The sequence below is a fragment of the Equus przewalskii genome, chromosome 1 (genome assembly GCF_037783145.1).
Source record: "Equus przewalskii isolate Varuska chromosome 1, EquPr2, whole genome shotgun sequence".
In the NCBI taxonomy this organism is placed as follows: domain Eukaryota; kingdom Metazoa; phylum Chordata; class Mammalia; order Perissodactyla; family Equidae; genus Equus; species Equus przewalskii.
The window spans coordinates 106,026,618-106,047,969 of record NC_091831.1 but is presented as its reverse complement, the minus strand read 5'-3'; the positions used below and the strand labels follow the sequence as shown (position 1 = coordinate 106,047,969).

The 21,352-nt window shown below is 38.2% G+C and overlaps 1 protein-coding gene across 4 annotated transcripts in view; it reads right to left on the bottom strand.

Annotated features, from left to right (window-relative positions):
- The window catches only part of ASB7 (ankyrin repeat and SOCS box containing 7), a 52,012-nt gene that overhangs the window by 3,788 nt on the left and 26,872 nt on the right, over window positions 1–21,352 (bottom strand). For all 4 annotated transcript variants that reach the window (XM_070620241.1, XM_070620250.1, XM_070620258.1 and 1 more), the window contains one exon: window positions 16,260–16,865. In XM_070620241.1, the coding sequence (XP_070476342.1) occupies window positions 16,260–16,865 (606 nt within the window). The remainder of the gene's footprint in view (window positions 1–16,259; window positions 16,866–21,352) is intronic.

Here is a 21,352-nt window from a genome sequence, read left to right as displayed (position 1 = left end):
GGGCCTCAGTCTTTCCACCTGAAAAGTGAGGGGACTGAACGAGATGTTCTCTAACGTGGCTCCTCCTTTCAGTTCACTGGGTAGGACACTGGAACCTAGACACAGGACACGATCTCTGGAGAACTTTCCCAAACGACATCTGCACCTGTTCACCCAGATTCTGGACAAGGCAGAATACTGGCTGTCAGGACGAGGTGCAGATGGAGGGCAGGGGAAGGGGTGAAAAAAGAAGCCCAAGCTATTCTGAGTCTGTCTCTTTAAACCTCAAACCCTGGCCATCTATCTGACAATAACCTCTGCTATATCCCAACTCAAAAAGACATATCACAAAATCCAATTTCTTTCACTTTTGAATACTTTCCCAAAACAATACAGATGACCACAAACACAAGGAAAAGTCCTAAGCAATGGTGCCCCGGTAGTGTTTGGATTCAGATTAAGTTCTGCTTTCATATTAAATGGTAATAATAGTAAAAGATAACGTATGTTGAATGCTTACTCTGTGCCATGTATTCTTATAAGCTCTTGACATATACTAACTCATTTAATCCTTTTATGAGGGAAGTACTTTGATCATTATCCCCATTTTACAGACTCCTTACATCTCAGAGAGATTAAGTAACATGTTCAAAGTCAAGTAAAATGCCATACTTCAGCGGTTCTCAAACTTCTTGGTCTCAAAACCTCTTTACACTTTTAAAAATTATTAAGGACCCAAAAGAACTTCTGTTTATGTGGATTATATCAATAATTACTATATCAGAAGTTAGAAATTTTAGAAATACTTAATTCATTTAAAAATAAAAACCCATTACATGTTAACATAAATAACACTGTTATGAAAATAACAGGATTTTCCAAAAATAGTAAGAAGAATGGCATTCTTTCATATTCTTGCAAAGCTTTTAAAGGTCTGGCATAATAGATGGTAGCTGAATTCTCATATTTGCTTCTGCATTCAATCTGCTGTGATGAAATGACATCATCTAGTCTTTGGAAAAGTCCACTTACACTCATGAAAGAAGGAATGTGAAAAAGACAAACAATGTCTTAGTACTATTATGAAAATCATTTTGACCTCAGATACCCTGAAAGGGTCTCAAGGAACTCCAAAGGTCTCTAGGCCATGGAGAACCACTGCTATACTTAGTACTTCATCCCTTACTTGAATTGTACTTGTTTGTAGTGATGACCTTTATTCAAAATTAAGTAATTCTTCACAAATGAAAAAGGTTCCTTAAAACTCAGACCTCAGTTCTGTAAAACACATATGAACACGTGCTGTCCAAGAGTTAATATATGGTCTCTTAACAGAAGCACGGCAGAAGCTACTGCTTTCCTAGAAACGTCTGTAAACTAGGGGCATGTATGTGTATCTACAGACGTCTGTACAAGGATCTGTGCATGGCTGTGACACACACACTCTTGTGTCTCTCAGCAAGACTATGTTTTCTCCATCTTCCAGAGCTCTGCTAAAGGGGCGCTTCATTAGGGGAGATGAGGTCAGGTTTCCATCAGATACTCAGAGCTCCTTCCCACTATAGCACTAAACAAGGTTGTGATTTTACATCTATTTGGTGATTACCTACCCATGCCCATCTTCCTCACTATACGACATGTTCCATGAAGGCAGGACCACATCTGGCTGCCAATGTAAGTCTAATGCCTAACACAATACTCAACAAATACTAGCTGAACGAATGAATATTTAACAGGCTTGTCTTTAAAGTATGAAACAGTTGACTCATTGCAAAACACATCCATGTCAACAGCAAATCATTTTCTAACCTGTTTTGAATTATTTTTCATCACCATTCATGGGCTACCATTAGGAAGAGAATAAATTATCACCGTCATTTTCAATAAACGCTTATAGTATTTGATCTGCAAATGCAAAAACCAGAATATGAATTACACGTGAATCTTTTTTTAAAGTAAAGAATTTGACTTTCCTAATAGATGGCAGCTTCTTTTCAAGTATAATATTAATAAAAAGAATAACCATGATGTGTTCAGGCAAAAAACAGATAAGGATAAAGTTGACATATGTAAGTATACATGCATACCTAAATCAAAACATATCCTCCAACAAAGTAGAAAAACTAAATTATTGGAATTTGCTTAGCTAAGGAAAAAAGAAGGATTGAGACAAAAGGTTACATAATGGGGATTTTTTTTGCGGCAGAATGCACTCTCCAAAAACGGCCACAATACGGCCTATGCCTCATGCTCCTTTTTACAATGTGACTGGATACTCCCATCATTAAGAAATGGAGCCTAGCTTTCCTCTGCTTGAAACTGGATGACCTTGTGACTATGATGGAAATGATGTTATATGACTGCTAAGTCATAAAAGGTGATACGACTTTCGCCTGGTTCTTGGGACATTCACTCTTGGAACACAGCTACCATCATGCCACAAAGAAGTCCAAGCAGTCTATAAAAAGGAAGTGAGGACACTGCCCAATAGTCCTGGCTGGGCTCCCAGTCCAGTGACTCCAGACGACCCTGCCTGAAGCACAGAAAATAACTGACTATCAACACTTTAAGCCACTAAGTTTTGCAGCATTAGATAACTGAGTGAGATTATGGGACCTGGAAGTAGGGTGTTGCCATCAAAAAAAATCTAAAATATGTGGCTTTGTCATTGGGACCAGCTTGATGGGAAGGGCTTTGAAGAGGCTCTTGGTCAGGGCTTAAAGGAAAGTTTTTAAAATGTTACTAGAAGCTGGAGGAAAGGGGAACCTTTTATTAGTGGTGGCAAATTTGGCACCACTGTCACCTGCAGTAATGTGGAAACTAGGAAAAGCCTTAATGATCTGCTTAAGAAGATTCCCCAGGCAGAATATTGGAAGTGTCACTGGCTCTCCTCGTTGTCTATGATAAAATGCAAGAGAGCAAAGATGAGCTAACAACTTTCATTCAAGGGACACAACTACAGAAATACTACCATCCTCATAAGTCATCTCTGTATGGGCCTTTCCAGGGAAAAATGCACTTTTCATGCCTATAAATATGGGAAAGTTTTACTCAATTTGCTACTAATTTTTCTTCTCCTTAAGCAGTGTGCAATCTTTTAATATTGTGGGAGCAACTGATCGTTCAAAGATTTCTTGACACTGTAATTCCCGTCTGCAGAAAGACCCTTAATGGTAGAGGCATATCACAGTGGTTAAAGCTTCAACCCTGGAGCCAGCCTGCCTGGGTTTGACTCCCATCCCGGCCCCACCACTTAGAAGCCGTGTGGTCCTGGGGAAGCTACTTAAGTCTCCCGCCTCAGTTTCCTTATCTATGAACTGAAGATAACAACACCTACATCATAGGCTTTCCAAGCATAAAAAGAGTTAATTTCAGTAAAGTGTTTAGAATAGTACCTGGCACATAGTAAGAGCTATATAAGTATTTGGTAAATAAATGTTAAAATAGTAATTTTTAAATAACTTTAAGGATAATGTTTACTTCTCCTTCCAAGAAAAGTAGAGAGCTGCTTCTTGGAAGCTGAAGAAGTCTCCATCTTTCTGGTGTTAAGATAGTAAGAAAACTAGTTGACAGCCTAACAGTAAAGGAGAAACTGGTAATCCATTACTGGAAAAGAGTCCTGGCCAAATTGATGGAAATCGTATTCTGGAAATCACTGCATGACCTGAATCAAGCAGAAATGTGAGAACTTCAATAACTGTAGAAAAAGATTTGTAGTGATGAAGTAAGGAATGTCATTCATTATACTACTGCTCCACAAATATACAGACATTAACTCATCCTGCCATGTAGCGGCACTGAGTGAAAAATGGGCTAAATAATAGAGTAACAAGGAATTGTCATTGTAATTACTGTTATTTCTAAGACTAAGGAGCTATTTTTCCAGGAATATCATTTTAGGAATAGAAGATTAATACTGAAAAAGAAGTACTTATTTTCTTGTCAACACATCACTCAAAAGTATTTACTGAGCACCTACTATGTACTAAAAATGCACTGTCCCCAAGATCAAAGGGGCAAGGGAAGAGGAGGATGCAGTGGCAAAGGAAAAGGCAGAACAAGAGACTAAAGGGAATGAAAGCAAAAAGTCAACACACATGCACACAACTTTTGCTAGATGTCTTAGAAAATCACTCCTGCCCCGTTAAGTAACAAGTGCCTTGTTCATGGGACTGTAACAGAGGAGACCTGGGGACACCTCACTAGAGAGTGTAATTTAAGGAATTATAAGGACTTTGGGGGATGCAGAAACACTACAAGGCATTCATACTAATGAACTACAACGGAATTACAGAGTAGTTCAAAGAGTTATGAGTCTTTCCATTTGGTAAAGAAGCCCATCATTAGTAATAATTGGGCTGGTATAAAATAGGAAATCAGCTTTTGAAGGGTCTGGTCTTGTATAAAGTACAACAGCAGGGCAGCATCATAACTTAGAAAATTAAATATCTGAAATCACCTCATTTTGCCATTGGATTACTGCATTTATGATAAACGAAACGTATTTATTTGGATAAAGTATTTGTAAAGGTAGACAGAGAAGCAAAACATTTTTACATAATCAAAGTGAACAAAATGAAAGCAAAGCAAAGTTCCAGGTTTTCCTTTGGAGGAGAGAGGGGGAGAGACTGGAGGTGGAGGGGAGGGGGTCAAGAAGCAAAAAGGAAGATTTAGCCTCCTCTGAATTGCTTTATGCAATCTGACTTGTTCCTTTGAGCACTTCTCATCTTAGGTCAACATCTGGACTGGCCTCCCAATACCTCTTTGTTTTATCTCAGCTCCCCATTCTAAAATTCTACCATAAAAAGAGTTAATCCCTTTGCTCTTGCCTCTGAATTCCCTTCACAGGGACTGAGCATGGAATGTGTTAAACAAATATTACTTTATAGAACAAAGGCAGTTTCTAGCTCACCTTAGAATAAAAATTATGGTACATAAAATAAAAGGCGGGGCCGGCCCTGTGGCCGAGTGGTTAAGTTTGCGTGCTCCACTATGGCGGCCCAGGGTTTCTCTGGTTAGGATCCTGGGCGCGGACATGGCACCACTCATCAGGCCACGTTGAGGTGGCGTCCCACGTACTACAACTAGAAGGACCCACAACTAAAATATACAACTATATACTGGGGGGATTTGGGGAGAAAAAGCAGAAAGAAAAAAAAAAGAAGGTTGGCAACAGTTGTTAGCTCAGGTGCCAATCTTTATCAAAAAAAAAAAGGCTACTCCAACTTAACTCTTAGAATCCAAAGGTATACAATATCAGCCTTGATCACATTTATCCATTGGTTACATTTTTTCACAGGCAAATGAGCTTTGACTTAGATTTTCCACTTGCACTAAGCCAAACAAAATCATATACTGCTTCCTAACAAATAACAAGAAATCTCTAGAAGCCTACACTAAAAATAGAAAGTAATTCAAAATACGACGAAAAAAGTACAGAATAAAGTAATACTTTCTATATCAAACAACCCTAAAATGTGATGTAATTTGACACAGAACTGCACACTATTTATTTATTTCTAAAGTGATTTTAATAACTGGGACTGAAAAACCTGATAAGACTACAACGTAGATGTCTGGCAAAATCCTCAATTAGAAAAAAACAATAATTGAAAATAGCCTCAGTTAAATGTGTTACACAAATTACTTCTCCAAAGAGTTACACTAGGTAACACTGTTTTGGCCAAGTCATCCTACAAAGAAAAACCAAAGAAACTGATTAAAGAAGCATTTGAGAAGAACACAGGAGAAGAGGCAGCTGCCATAGAGATGTTGTTTGATGTGATCATCTGCTCACATCCCTGTCGCTGTGCTGGATTTAGCTGAGAAAGCCACAGCCTAAATTTCATTTTCTTAAAATTAAAAAAAAGGAGTCACGATTTGTATTCTTACTTTTTTAAAGTTTGAAACTTTGTTTAAAGTTTAACTTCTGCAACTAAAACACAGTCCTTGACTATTACTGCAATTTAAACAGAAACATATTTCAGGTTACTGCAACTTTCAAAAACAGTATTCTTAAACACCTGTGATTGATGCGCTAGAAAGCAACAAACTTAAGTACTTGACAGATTAAGTCTCCCAGAAAACAGTTCACCCAACTCAATTCCCATTTACCTAATCTTTTTCTCTTAGAAATATGAGCCATTTAATTCCCTGAAAAATACAAATCAAAATACAACCCAGTCCTGCCTTTTACACACCACTGAACATACCTAGTGGTTGCTTCGTCTTTGGAAAGCATCTACTAGTAACAAAGTTCACTACGTCTACTCAGACTCCTTTGGATATTAAACACAAACCCAACTAGCATGTTCTCTGCCTTAAGAGTAATCTATACCAGAGCACGCCACAGGAATAAAAGATGCTGTGTAAAAGTATGCTTTTTAACTACTGTACAAAGTTAAATGGTTAATTTACTCAAGGATGTCTTGGAACCTCTGATATGCTACTGTGCATGATGAATCTCTGAAACTGGGATCTAGAATCCAGGGTCCTAAATGATTTGAATAATGAATCTGTTTTCCCCCTATAGCATCTGATAGAACCACAATTTCATAGATACACTTCAGGAATCATTTATCTCTACAGATTTCAAGTAGTAAATATGTTGGCATATGGCAAGCAGTAATTTAAAACATTTCGTTTTATCCACACATTGTAACTGCGAACAGAAATATGTTAGAGATTTTAGAATTTCGTGAATCAAGGCTAATAGGGTGTCCTTAAAAATTTGAATGTAGAAGTTGTCCATCACTAGGTCTCAACTTTTTAGCCTTAGGACCTCTTAAAATTAGAGGACCTCAAAGAAGTTTACGTAGGTTATATCTATCTATATTTACTATATTTAGAAATGAAAATTCAGAAATTAAAAAAATATTTATTGATTCATTTAAAAATAACTAATAAATTCATTATCAGTTGAAATAAATTTTTATGAAATAAAAGCACTGCTTTCCAAAACAAAAAAGATTTCATGAGAAGAGTGGCACCATTTTACATTTTTGCAAATCTCTTAAGGTCTGGCTTCATTGAAGACGGTTGGATTCATGGATCTGCTACTGCATTCCATCTGTTTCAACATGCTGTCTTGATTGAAGTAGCTGAAGAAAATCCAGCTCACTCACATTTGTACTTGGAAAAGGAAGGAATCTTTTAATAGCCTTTTTAGATAATCATGGATCTTCTCTGATACTCCATCAAAACTCGACAAGTGGTGCTTTTTAAAGGTTGGCTGCACCGTGGAATCTGAAACCAAACCAATGAACTTTTTGTACTCTTTCACATCAAAATTCATTGGTCTATCTTGCCCTCTGAACGGATCTCTTACTCATGCGTGATTTTGTAACATGCATTAGTCGTTGATTCATTAGGTTATGCAGATCTTCCAAATGTTGACTCATTTCATTATACGATATCAAAAAGTCACTTTTGTTAATATCTCCACTGGTCTCAAAAAAGTCTTTACATATTGGGAAACCGTCAAGTAAAGTGGCAAATACAAGCTTTTCAAAATTCTGATTTTCACTTGAAAGCTCCATTTTTATGACTTGCCGTAAATACTGTCAGTTGTTTTCCTTAAGGTGACAAGTGAACTTTACGCATCTTCAAGAAAACGTCTGCCAAATATCCAAGACTAAATAGCTATAGTTTGGCTGTCAGTCAATCTTTCGGGTAAAAATGGTGTTCCAAGAAAAAAGCTGCTGGTTCAGCTCAAACAAATCACAGAAGTGCTTTTCCTCAATACAATCATAGCACTTCAGTATGCAGTAAAAATATTCTCAATTTCCATCCTGCAGAATATTAAAAAGGTATACACTCAAAGGGATTAAGATTTAACCAAATTAATTTTACTACATCATCAATGACGTTCCTAAATGGAACTGAAACACCCTTCACTGAGACTGCCAGGTGGTGAAGAACACGACGATTAGTGATGACTAGTACCCTAGGGGTCGACTTGATCGATGCTGAAGCCCCAGCAGCTTTACCCACCACTGCTCTTACACCATCAGTGCAAATGTCAGTGCAGTGAAAAAGGCAAATAACATTTTAGCATTGTTAGGAAGTTAGTTTCGACCTCATGGGCACCTAAAACAGTCTTGAGGACCCCCCAAGAGTTCACACTATGAAAACCACTGTTCCACGCAAATCAAAAAAATCACATCAAATCACAAGCAGCAGGAAATCATCCCCTTTAAGAGTGGATACTGGTAAGAATTTTAAAAAGGGAGGGACCCCAGGGCCTATGGTCTAATACCCCCATTTTTCAGAGGAGGAAACTGAGATTCATGGGGCAGGGGGAGGCTAAGAAGACTGCCCACATTTATTAGGCAAGTCAGACACTGGGTCAAGAGCCTATCAGCTGCTCTCTCCACCACAGATGTGGCTGATGTAACAGCACCTCCGCCACAGGCACAGCTGAGAGATCTTCGGTATGCTGTTTGGGAGATGTGTGCCTCTAAATTCCGGTGGGCAAAACACTACCCAGCCCAAGGGACCTTGGATAGGATATTTCTCACATTCAAGTAAAAATGGAGCTGGTTTCTCCTCCAACATGTAAAGATCTTGGAAGTCATCACTCTCATCCTTACGAGAAGAAAAAGCTGAACAAACTCAAAATCAATAACTTATCTTGGGCAAAGCTCCATCACAAAATCTGGAGAGAGAAACAAACCCAGAGAGTCACAGCTGAGATCTGTGTACCTGGAGCAGAAGCCGCTGGAGCCACAAACTGGTAGCAACACTTAAATAGCAATTTGGACGAAGTGCCAAAGGCTGTGTGTGGACTAGCCTGAGAGTGATGGCCACAGTCTTAGGAAGACCCCACACAATCTGAGTGTTACTTTCAGGAACCCCACCAGGTTCTCACAGTGAAGAGTCAATAAAGATCCCCTCACAGCCCTGGACGGCGGAAGGTAAGACTAGCCATTATGGTATAAACCCAGAAACTTCTTCACAACAAAGGCCTGTTCTCCAAGGGAAAAAAACTTTACCAGAGTCTTATCCCACCTGGAGAATGAACACTTCTCTGATTCGAACCCCCTTAGTCTTTCTATCTCAAGGGGTATGGGGGACGAATAAGCAAAGCCAAGAAACACTTATGAAGATCACACCCCAGAGACACAGGCCCACCGAAAGATTGAGATCTGATCAGAAGATTAGAGACCGCTGGCCTCCCCGATGCCTCCCCACCACACCAACAGGGCTCCAGTGTGACATCAGGTGACAACGGTGGATTATAGCTGAAAGAGCTGTAAGATGCAGACTCTTTCTGAGGAGGAGTGCCGAGGGAAGCCTAAAGTTGAGAGGGGGGGCAAAACCAAGGAAACTGGAGGAGTCTGAAGCCTCCGGCACTTACAGCTACAGCAAACATGACACATGACCCCACTCCAGCCAGATTAACATAAAACCTGACATTAAAGGTCTATTTACCTCAGTTCCTATTACCCGATACATCATGTCTGGCTTCAATAAAAAATTACAAGCTATGCTAAAAGGCAAAAAAAAAAAAAAAAAACAGTCATAAGAGAAAAGAGATGTTGGAATTATCAGACAGGCAATTTAAAATAACTATGACTGCTATGTTAAAACTAATGAAAATATTAGCTGGTAATAGGAAAATCTGGCCTATCTAATGCCCTAATGAAACAGCAACTCTGCAGAGAGAGTTTCCACAACAGTGAGTACAGTGAAGATGCCACCAGCAAATGGAGGGACAGGTGACAAGCTGATCCCTCCAACAGCCCCGGACATTGCTGCTTGTACAAGTCTTTGATTCCACTTTGTCTTTCATATATTTCCCTCTTCTACACGAAGGGCAAAGCCTGACACTTAAATGATTTCCTAGGCAGGCAGCACAACGTGGCACCTTTTCTACAAATAATCCAGCCAATCAAACATGGAAGCTGCCTCCTTTCAAGAGACATTCTCTAGCTGGGAGCCATTGCATCTACTGCATCTACTGCTATCTCTACTTGACTGTGCTCTCTAAAACTTTCCTCCAATTTCCACACCATTTGCACAAGGAACTGTAGGTGCCAGCTCTTTTCAGTCCTTCCCCTTCTCCTGCAGAGGTGGCTGGCTGAAGAAAGTCCTTACCCACCGCACGCATAATCTGTGCTTGACATTCAGAAGTGGGTTAAGGTCTTCACTACTTCTCCATGAACAAAATTCCAGGCATGCAGATGAGTATAATCCCATCTTTTTTGTCACCTTAAGATTAAAAATTCTTGATAGTCACTGCGTGAGGTTCAGCTTTCTCATGGAATTTCTCCATTTCTTAAAAGATTTCAGATTCTGAATGACTCTTTCTTTCATACATTGACTAGAGGAGTTTGCATTGTGGGGCAGGGAGATGTTAAGAGAAAAAGAGCACTAGATTACAATCTGATTCTTCAGGGTGAGCTCTATTCTTTTTTCAGGTGTACATCTTATATTTCACCTTCTGTATAGACTACATTGTGTTCCCCTGCAAAAGTCTAGTTGCCATCCCTTACCGTATACATGCATCCCTTTATCCCTTTCACCCCTCCACCTGCTCTTCCCCCCTGGTAACCACCAATCTGTTCTCTGTATGTATGTATTTGTTTATCTTCCACGTATGAGTGAAACCATATGGTATTTGTCTTTCTCTGTCTGACTTATTTCACTCAGTAATACCCTAAAGGTCCATCCACGTTGTCACAAATGGCAAGATTTCATCTTTTTTATGGCTGAGTAGTATTCCATTCGTCCACACCTCCTTCATCCATTTGTCCGTCAATGGGCACTTAGGTTGTTTCCAAGTCTTGGCTATCATGAATAATGCTGCAACGAACATAAGGGTGCATATATCTTTTCGAATTAGTGTTTTCATGTTCTTTGGAAAAATACCCAGAAGTGAAATTGTTGGATCATATGGTAGTTCTATTTTTAATTTTTTGAGGAATTTCCATACTGTTTTCCATAGTGGCTGCACCAATATACACTCTTGCCACTCTTATAAAATATAGTATTGGAGGTCCTAGCCAGAGCAATTAGGCAAGAAAAAGAAATAAAAGGCATTCAAATTGGAAAGGAAAAAGTAAAACTGTCACTATTTGCAGATGACATGATTTTATATAGAGAAAATCCTAAAGAATCTACCAAAAAACTACTCGAAATAACAAATGAATACAGCAAAATTGCAGAGTAGAAAATCAACATTTAAAAATCAATTCCATTTCTATACACTAACAACAAACTAGCAGAAAGAGAAATCAAGAATACAATCCCATTTACAATCACAACAAAAAGAATAAAATACCTAGGAATAAATTTTACTAAGGAGGTGAAAGACCTCTACACTGAAAACTATAAGACACTGTTGGAAGAAAAAGAAGATGAGACAAAGATATAGAAAGATATTCTATGCTCATGAATTAGAAGAATTAACATAGTTAAAATGTCCATATTACCTAAAGCAATCTACAGATTCATTACAATCCCTATTAAAATTCCAATTACATTTTTCATGGAAATGGAACAAAGAAGCCTAAAATTTATGTAGAACAACAAAAGACTCTGAACAGCCAAAGAAATCCTCAGAAAAAAGAACAAAGCTGGAGGAATCACAGTCCCTGATTTCAAAATATACTACAAAGCTACTGTAGCTATCAAAACAGCATGGTACTGGCAGAAAAACAGACACACAAATCAATGGAACACAAGTGAGAGCCCAGAAATAGAACCACACATCTATGGACAGCTAATCTTTGGCAAAGGAGCCAAGAACATACAAAGGAGAAAGGAAAGTCTCTTCAATAAACGGTGCTGGGAAAACTGGACAGCCACACGCAAAAGAATGAAAGTAGAACACCACGCACAAAAATTAACTCAAAATGGATTAAAGACTTGAATGTAGGACCTGAAGCCATAAAACTCCTAGAAGAAAAAGTGGAACAAATATGCTCTAGGACATCAGTCTTAGCAGTATCTTTTTGAATATGTCTCCTCAGGCATGGGAAGCAAAAGAAAAAATAAACAAATGGGACTACATCAAACTAAAAAGCTTCTGCCTGACAAAGGAAACCATCAACAAAAAGAAAAGACAACCTAACAATTGGGAGAAGACATTTGCAAATCATATATTGATAAGGGGTTAAGATCCAAAATATGTAAAGCACTCATACAACTGAGCAATTAAAAAAAACAAAAAACCTGATCAAAAAATGGGCAGAGGATCTGAACAGTCTTTTTTTTTCCAAAGAAGATATACAGATAGCTAACAGGCACATGAAAAGATGTTCAACATTACTAATTATTAGGGAAATGCAAATCAAAACCACAATGAGATATCACTTCATACCCATCGAAACGGCTATAATTAAAAAAGACAAGAAATAACAAGTGTTGGAGATGATGCAGAGAAATGGGAACTCTTGTATTATTATTTAACCATATCCTCAGGGCAAACTTTACTTACAGAATAGTCTTCCTAGCAATTTTAATACTGTACCTCTTTTAACAACGTTTTCTTGGGCTTGCCCTTCTCTTGTGCATAAATGTTCATTTTCTTTTTTGAATTGGGGAAACATTACTACAATCTTCTGCTCTGTTTGGCTAGATAATTCTAGCCCATTCCCATATGCCAGAGCTTTCGTTATCCTCTTAGCTCCATATGGTGTTTGTGCATAGGCTATGTACAAGTTATTCTACTTTAATTAACTGCATGCATTTACACGACCCTGAGAACAAGAGTCTCCTTAAATCTTGTGCCCTGGGCACCTCATTTGCCTCGCCCAAGTCCTGGTCCTGGTGCAAGGGGTGGTTTACCTCCCGATCCAGGGCCCTCGGCCCTCAATGGACCTCCATCAGAATGTCTGCTACCGTCTGTCGTCACTACCATTTCTACCTGTCATCAGTCATATCACTGTTCCCTCTGCTGTTGTCCCTTTCACTTATTTGTGCCACTCTCTCTTATTTTTCTATCAAGTGAAAGAACAAAAATTGGCTTCTCTAGCTAACCAGGAAACATCTTTCCTTCTGCAAGATGATCTTCATTCTTCAGGTATGATCTTTGGCTCTTCTTAGCTGTGTTTATTGTTCCAGGGCACAAAGAAGCTGCTCCTTCACTTGACTGGCTTTCTGAAGGAGACCATGTTGAGTTCCAGCCATTCTAAAAGGCAGAGATTTCTGGAAGTTTGGCTGTGGGTGAAGAGTAACGACAGCTCTTCGTGGCTTCTCCCTCTATTCATGATCAACAAGGTACCAGTAGATACTATCTCATAACTAAGCCATTTGATCTGCTTTGTTTTTATACAGTGTATATCAGAGCTTTTATGGCAACATTTTTAAAAAGCTACAGTAGCTTCTAGATTCCAGGATTATGATTGTCTTGAGCTCTTCCAATTTAAATAACCTGCTTCTAGTCAAAAATGGTGCAACGAATAGTAAAGTGGCCCTGAATAAAGACCACTATCTGGCACTTCTCCTGTCCTTACACCTCAGGAGTCTGAGTTCTCAGATTAGAAGCCAACAGCTCGGTGCCTGGAGCTCTGGTGTATGGTAGTGTCAAAGGCTGGAGGAGCTCACAGATTTGATTTAAGGCTGCTCCCTGAACTACCCAACCTTCTTTCACTTTGGTTTTCCTGAGAGAGAGCTCAGGAGAGAACCCCAAAGGGCATCAGCTACAGTTGGTCCTTCTAGCACCTAATTACTCACTAGGAAAAGAAAAATCTAATATATATGCACAGGTGAAACAGAAACACTTAATTTGCTTTTGGCAGGAAACACCACTAGAGAGTCAAGAAGTAATGAATTATGTTGAGGCATCTGAAGACAAAAGATAACCGCTGCCTTCAAAAGACAGATGGTCCTTCACTTCTGAAAAACATACAAGTCTGTTCAACCAGCATCTTTTATGGATGCAATCAGCCAACCCACACTTACTGAGGACCTACTAGGTGCATGGCTCCACTCTACATGCAGTGGAGAACTCCAACACAAAGAGACAATCTGTGCCACTTTTTCCATCTGCTCTTAACTTTAAAGGTCCATGTGAATCTTTTTTAACTCAACATCTTGCTCTCCAGCAACTCTCTGTGATGGAACTCAGTAGCTCTGGGGGCTGGGGACACAGGGGCAGCTCCTCCACTCCCCTGGCTGTGGGTCTCCATATACAGACTATACAACAGTCAACAGAGTTGAAAATCTGAGGCTAGGGTAAAATAAGAATCTCAGGGATTCACTCTGTTGGTAGGAAATCAGCCCTTGCTGTTCACCCACCCTCATTTAATTACGTTATTTTAAAGAACACATACAGCACTTAAAATGTGCCAGGCACTGTTTTATATGCACTATATATTAGCTCATTTAATCCTCACAACAAGCCTATAAGACAGATAAAATTATTCCTGATTTTGAGGCACACAGCAGGTAGGTACCCCGCCCAAGGTCACAGCTAACAAGTGGTAGAGTTAGGGCTGGAGCCCAGGTAGTCTACCTCTAGTCTATGCCGTTAACCACTGAGCAAATATTTAACAAAAGGGACTGGGGCATTTATGTCCGTAACATGCCTTCCTGAAGGCAGCCGTACTAATTTAACCAAGAGTCTCTAGGATAGAAGTTAAAGCAACAACAATTGCAACAACAAAAAAGATCTTTAGAATTTATTAAGATATACTTTATAGGCTACATACCATGATAGAATCCTAACTTCAAGAGTAACCTTCTCTTTTGCAACACCAGCACCCCTAACAGTCTATAAATGAAGACTGCTAGAAAATTTGCTGAGAATCAGCATTTGAAATTTCACTACAATCTTTTCCCGAAATGCGTCCTGGACCTGAAGAGTCAGAGTACGCTGGTGAGGAACCAGCACAGACACATCTCCATCTTAGGGTATGTGAGTGCGCCTCAAAAGCTGTTTGTAAGAGACCACCTACTACAAAGCCCAAAACACCTCTCCCAAGGCAGGGAGATCTGTGCTGCAGAACACGAGAGCCACTAGGCACTTTTGGACACTTAAATTTAAATTAATACAATGAAATAAAATTAAAAGTTCACTTCCTCAGTAACACGAGCCACATAACCAGTGCTCAACAGCCACCTGGGGCTAGTGGCTCCCATACTGGATATACAGAGAGACCATTTCCATCATCACAGAAAGTTCTGTTGGGCAGCATGCATGAGTGAGACCCTCAGTGTGATTTCTTTTTATGCTTTAGTATAAATATACTTAGTGGTAATGATTTCATCTTTTCTTATGAATACACAAAATTCAAATTACACTTCATTTCCTCATAAGATTTCTACTCCCAAGTTCAGTTCCAAGGGGGAGAGTAGATTATTTACAAGCAGACCAAGTAAACTCCTTAGCCCCCAGTACCTGGTACCCAGAATGTATTTCTTCTTCCATAATAATGACTGAAAGGTAAAAATCGGGTGAGGAAAAGGGAATTTATTACAAAGTGCAGCAGACAGCAAAAGCAAAGATTTTGTTTATAGACTTTAGCTTCATGTTGGATGTTAAGCTCTGAAACATACACTCAACTTGTTGTAAGGAAGCCTCACAAGAGAGCGTGGCTATATCCACACAAACTAATAACCCCATCAGAAAACCAACAGAACATGTGTACCACTAAACAAGGTGGGCCAGACACTTCCAGGCTTTAAAAACAAAGTGCCCACACAAAAACAGGTCAGATACAACGGAAGCCGTGTGGGCCAGGGACAGTGGCACCAAATTTTCCCCTGATAGCAAATCTTTTCTTACAATTTCTAGCATCCTTAAGCTGCATTACTAGGATATTGAAATAAATAAGACTGCTGTTTCATTTCATGTGGGTTCACATGTAATAAAGCAGAAAAGCAACAATAAAACATGAACAGCCCAGCAATAAAGCACTAATTCTAGGTACTTCCACAGCTATGGAATCGAAAATCAAAAATTCTCCTTCTAACCCTTCAATCTGAAGTCCATGAAAGCCTGGGAAGACAATGTTTATGACCAGTAAAAACTGCCTTTCCCTAACAAAGATCTTTGTTAATTTTAAAAATCTCTTCTCTCTGTCCTTTCCTCCGTTTCTTCTCTCACCATGACTATCTACCCATATGACTTTTAGTAACACAATTAAATTTTTGTGAAATCTTGTGAAATAGAGCTTTCTTTTTATTTCAGATGAATGAGGTATTACTTACCAAGCAGGGCTAATAGGAATCATTAATGCCTGGTCATTTTAAGTTGTAAAAATACCTTAAGCTCCTCAGAAGATGCAAATTTTTTTAAAAAGTGAAATAATAGTAATAATTAAATTACATACTTGTGACTTCTTGTAAGAAATCCAAACACGGTCGACTACTTCCAGAAATACTTATTGAAACAGCCAATGGGGTCTGCCCTTCATAGTTCCGTGTGTTCGTGTCCGCTCCATAATTATACAACATCCGTGCACAGAGCACATCATCCCTAAGGGCAGACAAATGTAAAGGAGTCTGTCCATCTTCTAAGCGACCCAAGTTTGTGTCTGCTCCTCTCTGAAGGAACATTCGGCAATAAGAGTGGTTGCTTTTGATCACAGCATATCGCAACAGGAAACCGTTCTGAATGTCGATGTTGGCATTGTGGTCCAGGAGGATTTTCACACAGCTTGATCTCTCTCGGATAATGGCGAGCTGAAGTGGCGTTGTACCTTTATCACTCAGTGGGTCGACCTCAGCCTTGAACTCTAGTAGGAGTCGGACAAATGAGTCCCTACCGTAGTGAGCAGCCACATGGAGGGGAGTCCAGCCATCATTGCTTTTTGCATTAATGATGTCACTCCTGTATTCAGATTCTAACATCAAGCGTGCGATCCGGGCCCGGCCGTGCATGGCCGCATAATGAAGAGCAGTGAAGCCTCCGATTAAGTCCTTAACTGTGGGATCAGCTAGAGTTAAAATCAAAATGAAAACATTAGCAGACTCTAAGACAAAACAACAAACTCGACCACGGCAGAGCACATTTTAGCCAATTCTCATATAAAATGTGAAACTATTAAACATTATAATGAACATCAACTACTTCTTTTCTCAGTTTAATTGAAGTATAGTTTTAATGGAAAATAAATTCTAGGAGAAAGGTATCAAACCTGGGTTAATAGAACGAGAAGGACTTACAAAATGTTTCAAAGATGTATAGAAAACAGAGTTCAGGTCACCACATCCCCTCTCTTTGCTGATTTAACCAACTGCTTTTGGCTACTCAACTCCTTCATCTCTGTCTTGTTTCATGTTTCTGTTCTGTTTTAACTTTTTGTTTTATTTTCTCTTGTGCTTCTTCTTGGTCTTAAGGAGAAGCATGTGTAGCAACATCTGCTGTTCTAAATTACGGATGTACTGTGGTCTGGCAGACTGTGTTGTTTTAGGATGTATTAGGTAAAAAAAAAAATTTTCTGTGGTCTGTAAAAATTGCAAAGCATGTAAGATATATGTTAAGTGATCTGGATAAATCATGTTTCCATAAGATAAAAGTCTATTTCAAATTCTTAGTTTTACAAGAACTTTGGACTTTGTAAGAATTAAACAGCACTTCGTGTGAAAAATTGGGAGAAACCTCAGCACTGTATAAATAATATTTTCTAAAACAGTTCCAAAACAGTCTCCTAAATTGACTGATTTCTGGGAAAAAAAAATGTTAAAACAAAAAAGAAACTACAAGGATTATATGCTAGTGACTCAAGTCACAAACTTTTGTCGCCTGCCCCAGATCTTCCCTGAAGTCCAGGGTCAGCTCTGCATGGCTCTCACCCCACTGGCCTTCCTGTGGAGCGGGCAGAACAGGGGCAAGAACTGCTCCCCCATACTATGTCGGTCACTTCCTGGAGGCCAGCAAGTCCAAGTGAACATAAATTGGTCAGATCTAACTACCCAGGATTAAAACGCTTTCTTCTTATAAAAGTCACCCTTAAGTTTTTGTTTGCTCATTAAAGAGAAAAACTCAAAGTGTCTGTCAAGCAAACAAAAAAATTTCCAAAGCTGTATGATTAAACATTTGTGTGCTGTTTAGTAAAATGTTATTTAGTTCTAAAATATATTATGACAGCTAGGTTTCTTAGAAAAATCTGAGGCAAAACACTACCTGTAAAATAATAATACTATGGAGAACAAAACTTTCAGTTAAGTAGTTGCTAAGGAACCCTATAAGAAATAACATTTTTAAAGTAAGCTATATCAGTTGGATTTATAAAATGATTTAATATAAATTGACAGTACACAATAGTAATATTACTTTTATCCATTTAAAGAAAATAAGGGTATCATACCTGCCTTGGTCTTCACTAAAAGAAAAATATACAGTACCTATTTACTATGTGAGTTAAAAAAAAAATGAAGGTAAGGACATTTTAACAAAGCACTTTGCTGCCATCTACTGGTAAAGCATGAACATGAGCTACTAATGTTTCCATTCGACAGGACGCTGAGCCCTCAAGTCTGTTTCGGATACCTCACTTACCTAAAGGACACTAAGTGCAGACAGGCAAGAAATCTAAAAGAACTCCTTCCATTCAAATCAAACAGTAAATCTTGCCAAGATGTCCATTTCTAATCTATACCTGACTAATCAACCGCTTCCAGACATTCTCTCTTAATCTGCTAGTGAAATTTAAGAATACCTTCTTTCACTTCTTTCACCTTTCATACACCAGGGGTGCCTTTAAATGTGCCAGCCAACATTCCTATGTGCATCCTATAGTTGTGCTAATTGACAGTAAAATTAAAATCATGTTACATGAAATTGGACTTGCATCTTTGGTTTTCCACTTTAGGTCTTTTTTAGATTCTACTTACATTTTGGTGCTATGCTGAGCTAGAAAAAACAAAGATTAACAAATCATAGCAATGATCTGCTTAGTCTCAGTAAAAACCATTAAAACACAATGTCTGAGCACACACTGGAAACATAGCACAGAACCAAGAGCTTTAGGGTAACAACGCATAAAATCTGTATAGTTACTATCTGTGAGGAATGAACAAATGGGAGATCGAAGACAAATGAAAATACAAATAAAAATTAATTTAAGGATTATTATTAGCCAATGTAATAAGATAAGAAAAAGATCTCACTTGTAACAGCAAGAGTAACTATAAAAAACATAAATACAAATTTAGCAAGAAATGTGCAAGGCACATACAAAGAAAATTTTGAACTGAACTCACTTCATGCATATCTGCTCAAATGTCCCTTCATCAGAAACGCTTTCCCTGAACACTAAGATGGCAGCCCCACCAACCTTCTACTTTGTCCCCACAGAAACATTTCTTTTTTCCAGGTGCAACCTATTTTAAACAACTTGTAGCATAGTCTGAAGAAAACCATTTAAATATATTGAAAGATTTGAATTTATCAATAAAAGTAAATAAACATTCCCTAACAATATGGTTTCTTTTTTTCCAACATCTTTATTGAGGTACAATAAAATCCACCCATTTTAAGTAAGTGTACAGGTTGATGAACTTTGACAAATTGTATAGAGTCATGTAACCATCACAACAATCAAGATATTTCCACCATCTCAAAATGTTCCTTCCTACCTCTTTACAGTTAATTCCATGACCTGATGCTGGGCCTCAGGCAAGCACCAAAGTTTTGCCTTTCTAGAATTTCATGTGAATGGAATCATATAGTATGCAGACTTTTGTGTTTGACTTATTCCACTTAGTGTGATGTTTTTGAAACTCAACCATGTTGTTGTTGTATCAAAAGTTCATTCCTTTGTATTGCTGAATAGTACTCCATAATATGCAAATACAATTATCTATTCACCAGCAGATGGACAATTGGGTTATTTGCAGTTCGAGGCTACTATGAATAAGGCTACCGTGAACATTCATACACAAGTCTGTATGTGGATATATATATTTCCATTTCACGTGGGTAAATACCTAGGAGAGAACTGCTGGGCCACATGTTAAATGTACATTTAACTTCCTAAGAAATTGCCAAACTATTTTTCGAAGTAGCTATATAGTATTACATTTTCACCAGCAATATATGAGAGTCCCACCGTTCTACATCTTCACTAATACTTGCCATCATTAGTAATTTTAACTTTACCTATTGTAGAAAGTGTAAAGTAGTAACTTATTGGGGTTTTAATGTACATTTCCATGATGACTAGTGATACCTGGCTTATTTATGTACTTTTGTAAAGTGTCTGTTCAACTCATTTACTTATTTTTATTGGGCTGTTTTTCTCATTACTGAGTTTACAACTTAATTGTGTATATATGCCCTTTGACAGATATGCTTTGTAAATATTTTCTCCTAGTCTGTTCTTGCCTTTTCATTTTCATACTGAGTCTTGAAGAACAAAAGTTTTTAATTTTGATGAAGTCAACTGTCATTCTTTTCTTTTGTTTTGTCCTTTTTGTGTCCTGTTTAAGAAATCTTTGCCCAACACAATGTCACATGGATTTCCTATGTTTTCTTCTAGAAGTTTTATACTTTTAACTCTTATGCTTAGGGCAATGATCCATTGCTAGCTGATTTTTGTGTAGAGTGAGGTCAGATCAAGCCTCACTATTTTCCATATAGATATCCAGTTATTCCAGCACAGTTTGTTGAAAAGACTATCTTTTCCCCAATGATTTATCCTGGTGTCTTTGTCAAAAACTAATTTACCACTCAAGTGTGGCTCTATTTCTGAACTCTACTGTGTTCCATTGATCTAAAAGTCTATCCACGCACCAAGCCCAGATTGTCTTGATTACTGGAGCTTCACAGCAAGTTTTGACAGCAGGTCACTATGCCCTCAACCTTTTTTAAAGCTGTTTTGGCCAATAAATTTTAGAATCAACTTGTCAACGTCTTCAAACAAGCCTGCTGGAATTCTGACTATAACTATACCGACTCTAAAAATGCAAACCTCTCCAAAACAATCTAAATAACATCAATTCTTTGAAGCCATGAATATGCAATATCTATTTTGTTTAGGTCTTCACTAATTTTCCTCACCCATGTTTTATAGTTTTCAGTGTACAAGGCTTGAACATCTTTCATTAAACTTATTACTAAATATTTTAAGTTTTGTTGCTCTTATAATGAATTGTTTTTAAATTTCATTTTCAAAATGTTAACTGCTGGTATAGAGAAATAAAACTGATTTTTGTATATTGATCTGTGTATTCTGTAATCTAGCTAAATTGACTTTTTAGTTCTAGTACATTTTTGTAGATTTCTTACAGTTTTCTACATACACTATTATGTTCCCTACAAATAAAGACGGTTTTACTTCTTCCTTTTCAATCCATAGGACTCTTCTTTGTTGTTCTTCCCTTATTCCAATAGCTAGAGTCTACAATAGAACATCGAACAAAAGTGGTAAAAGCAGATGCCCTTGACTTGTTCCTGTCTTAGAGGGAAAGCATTCAGCAG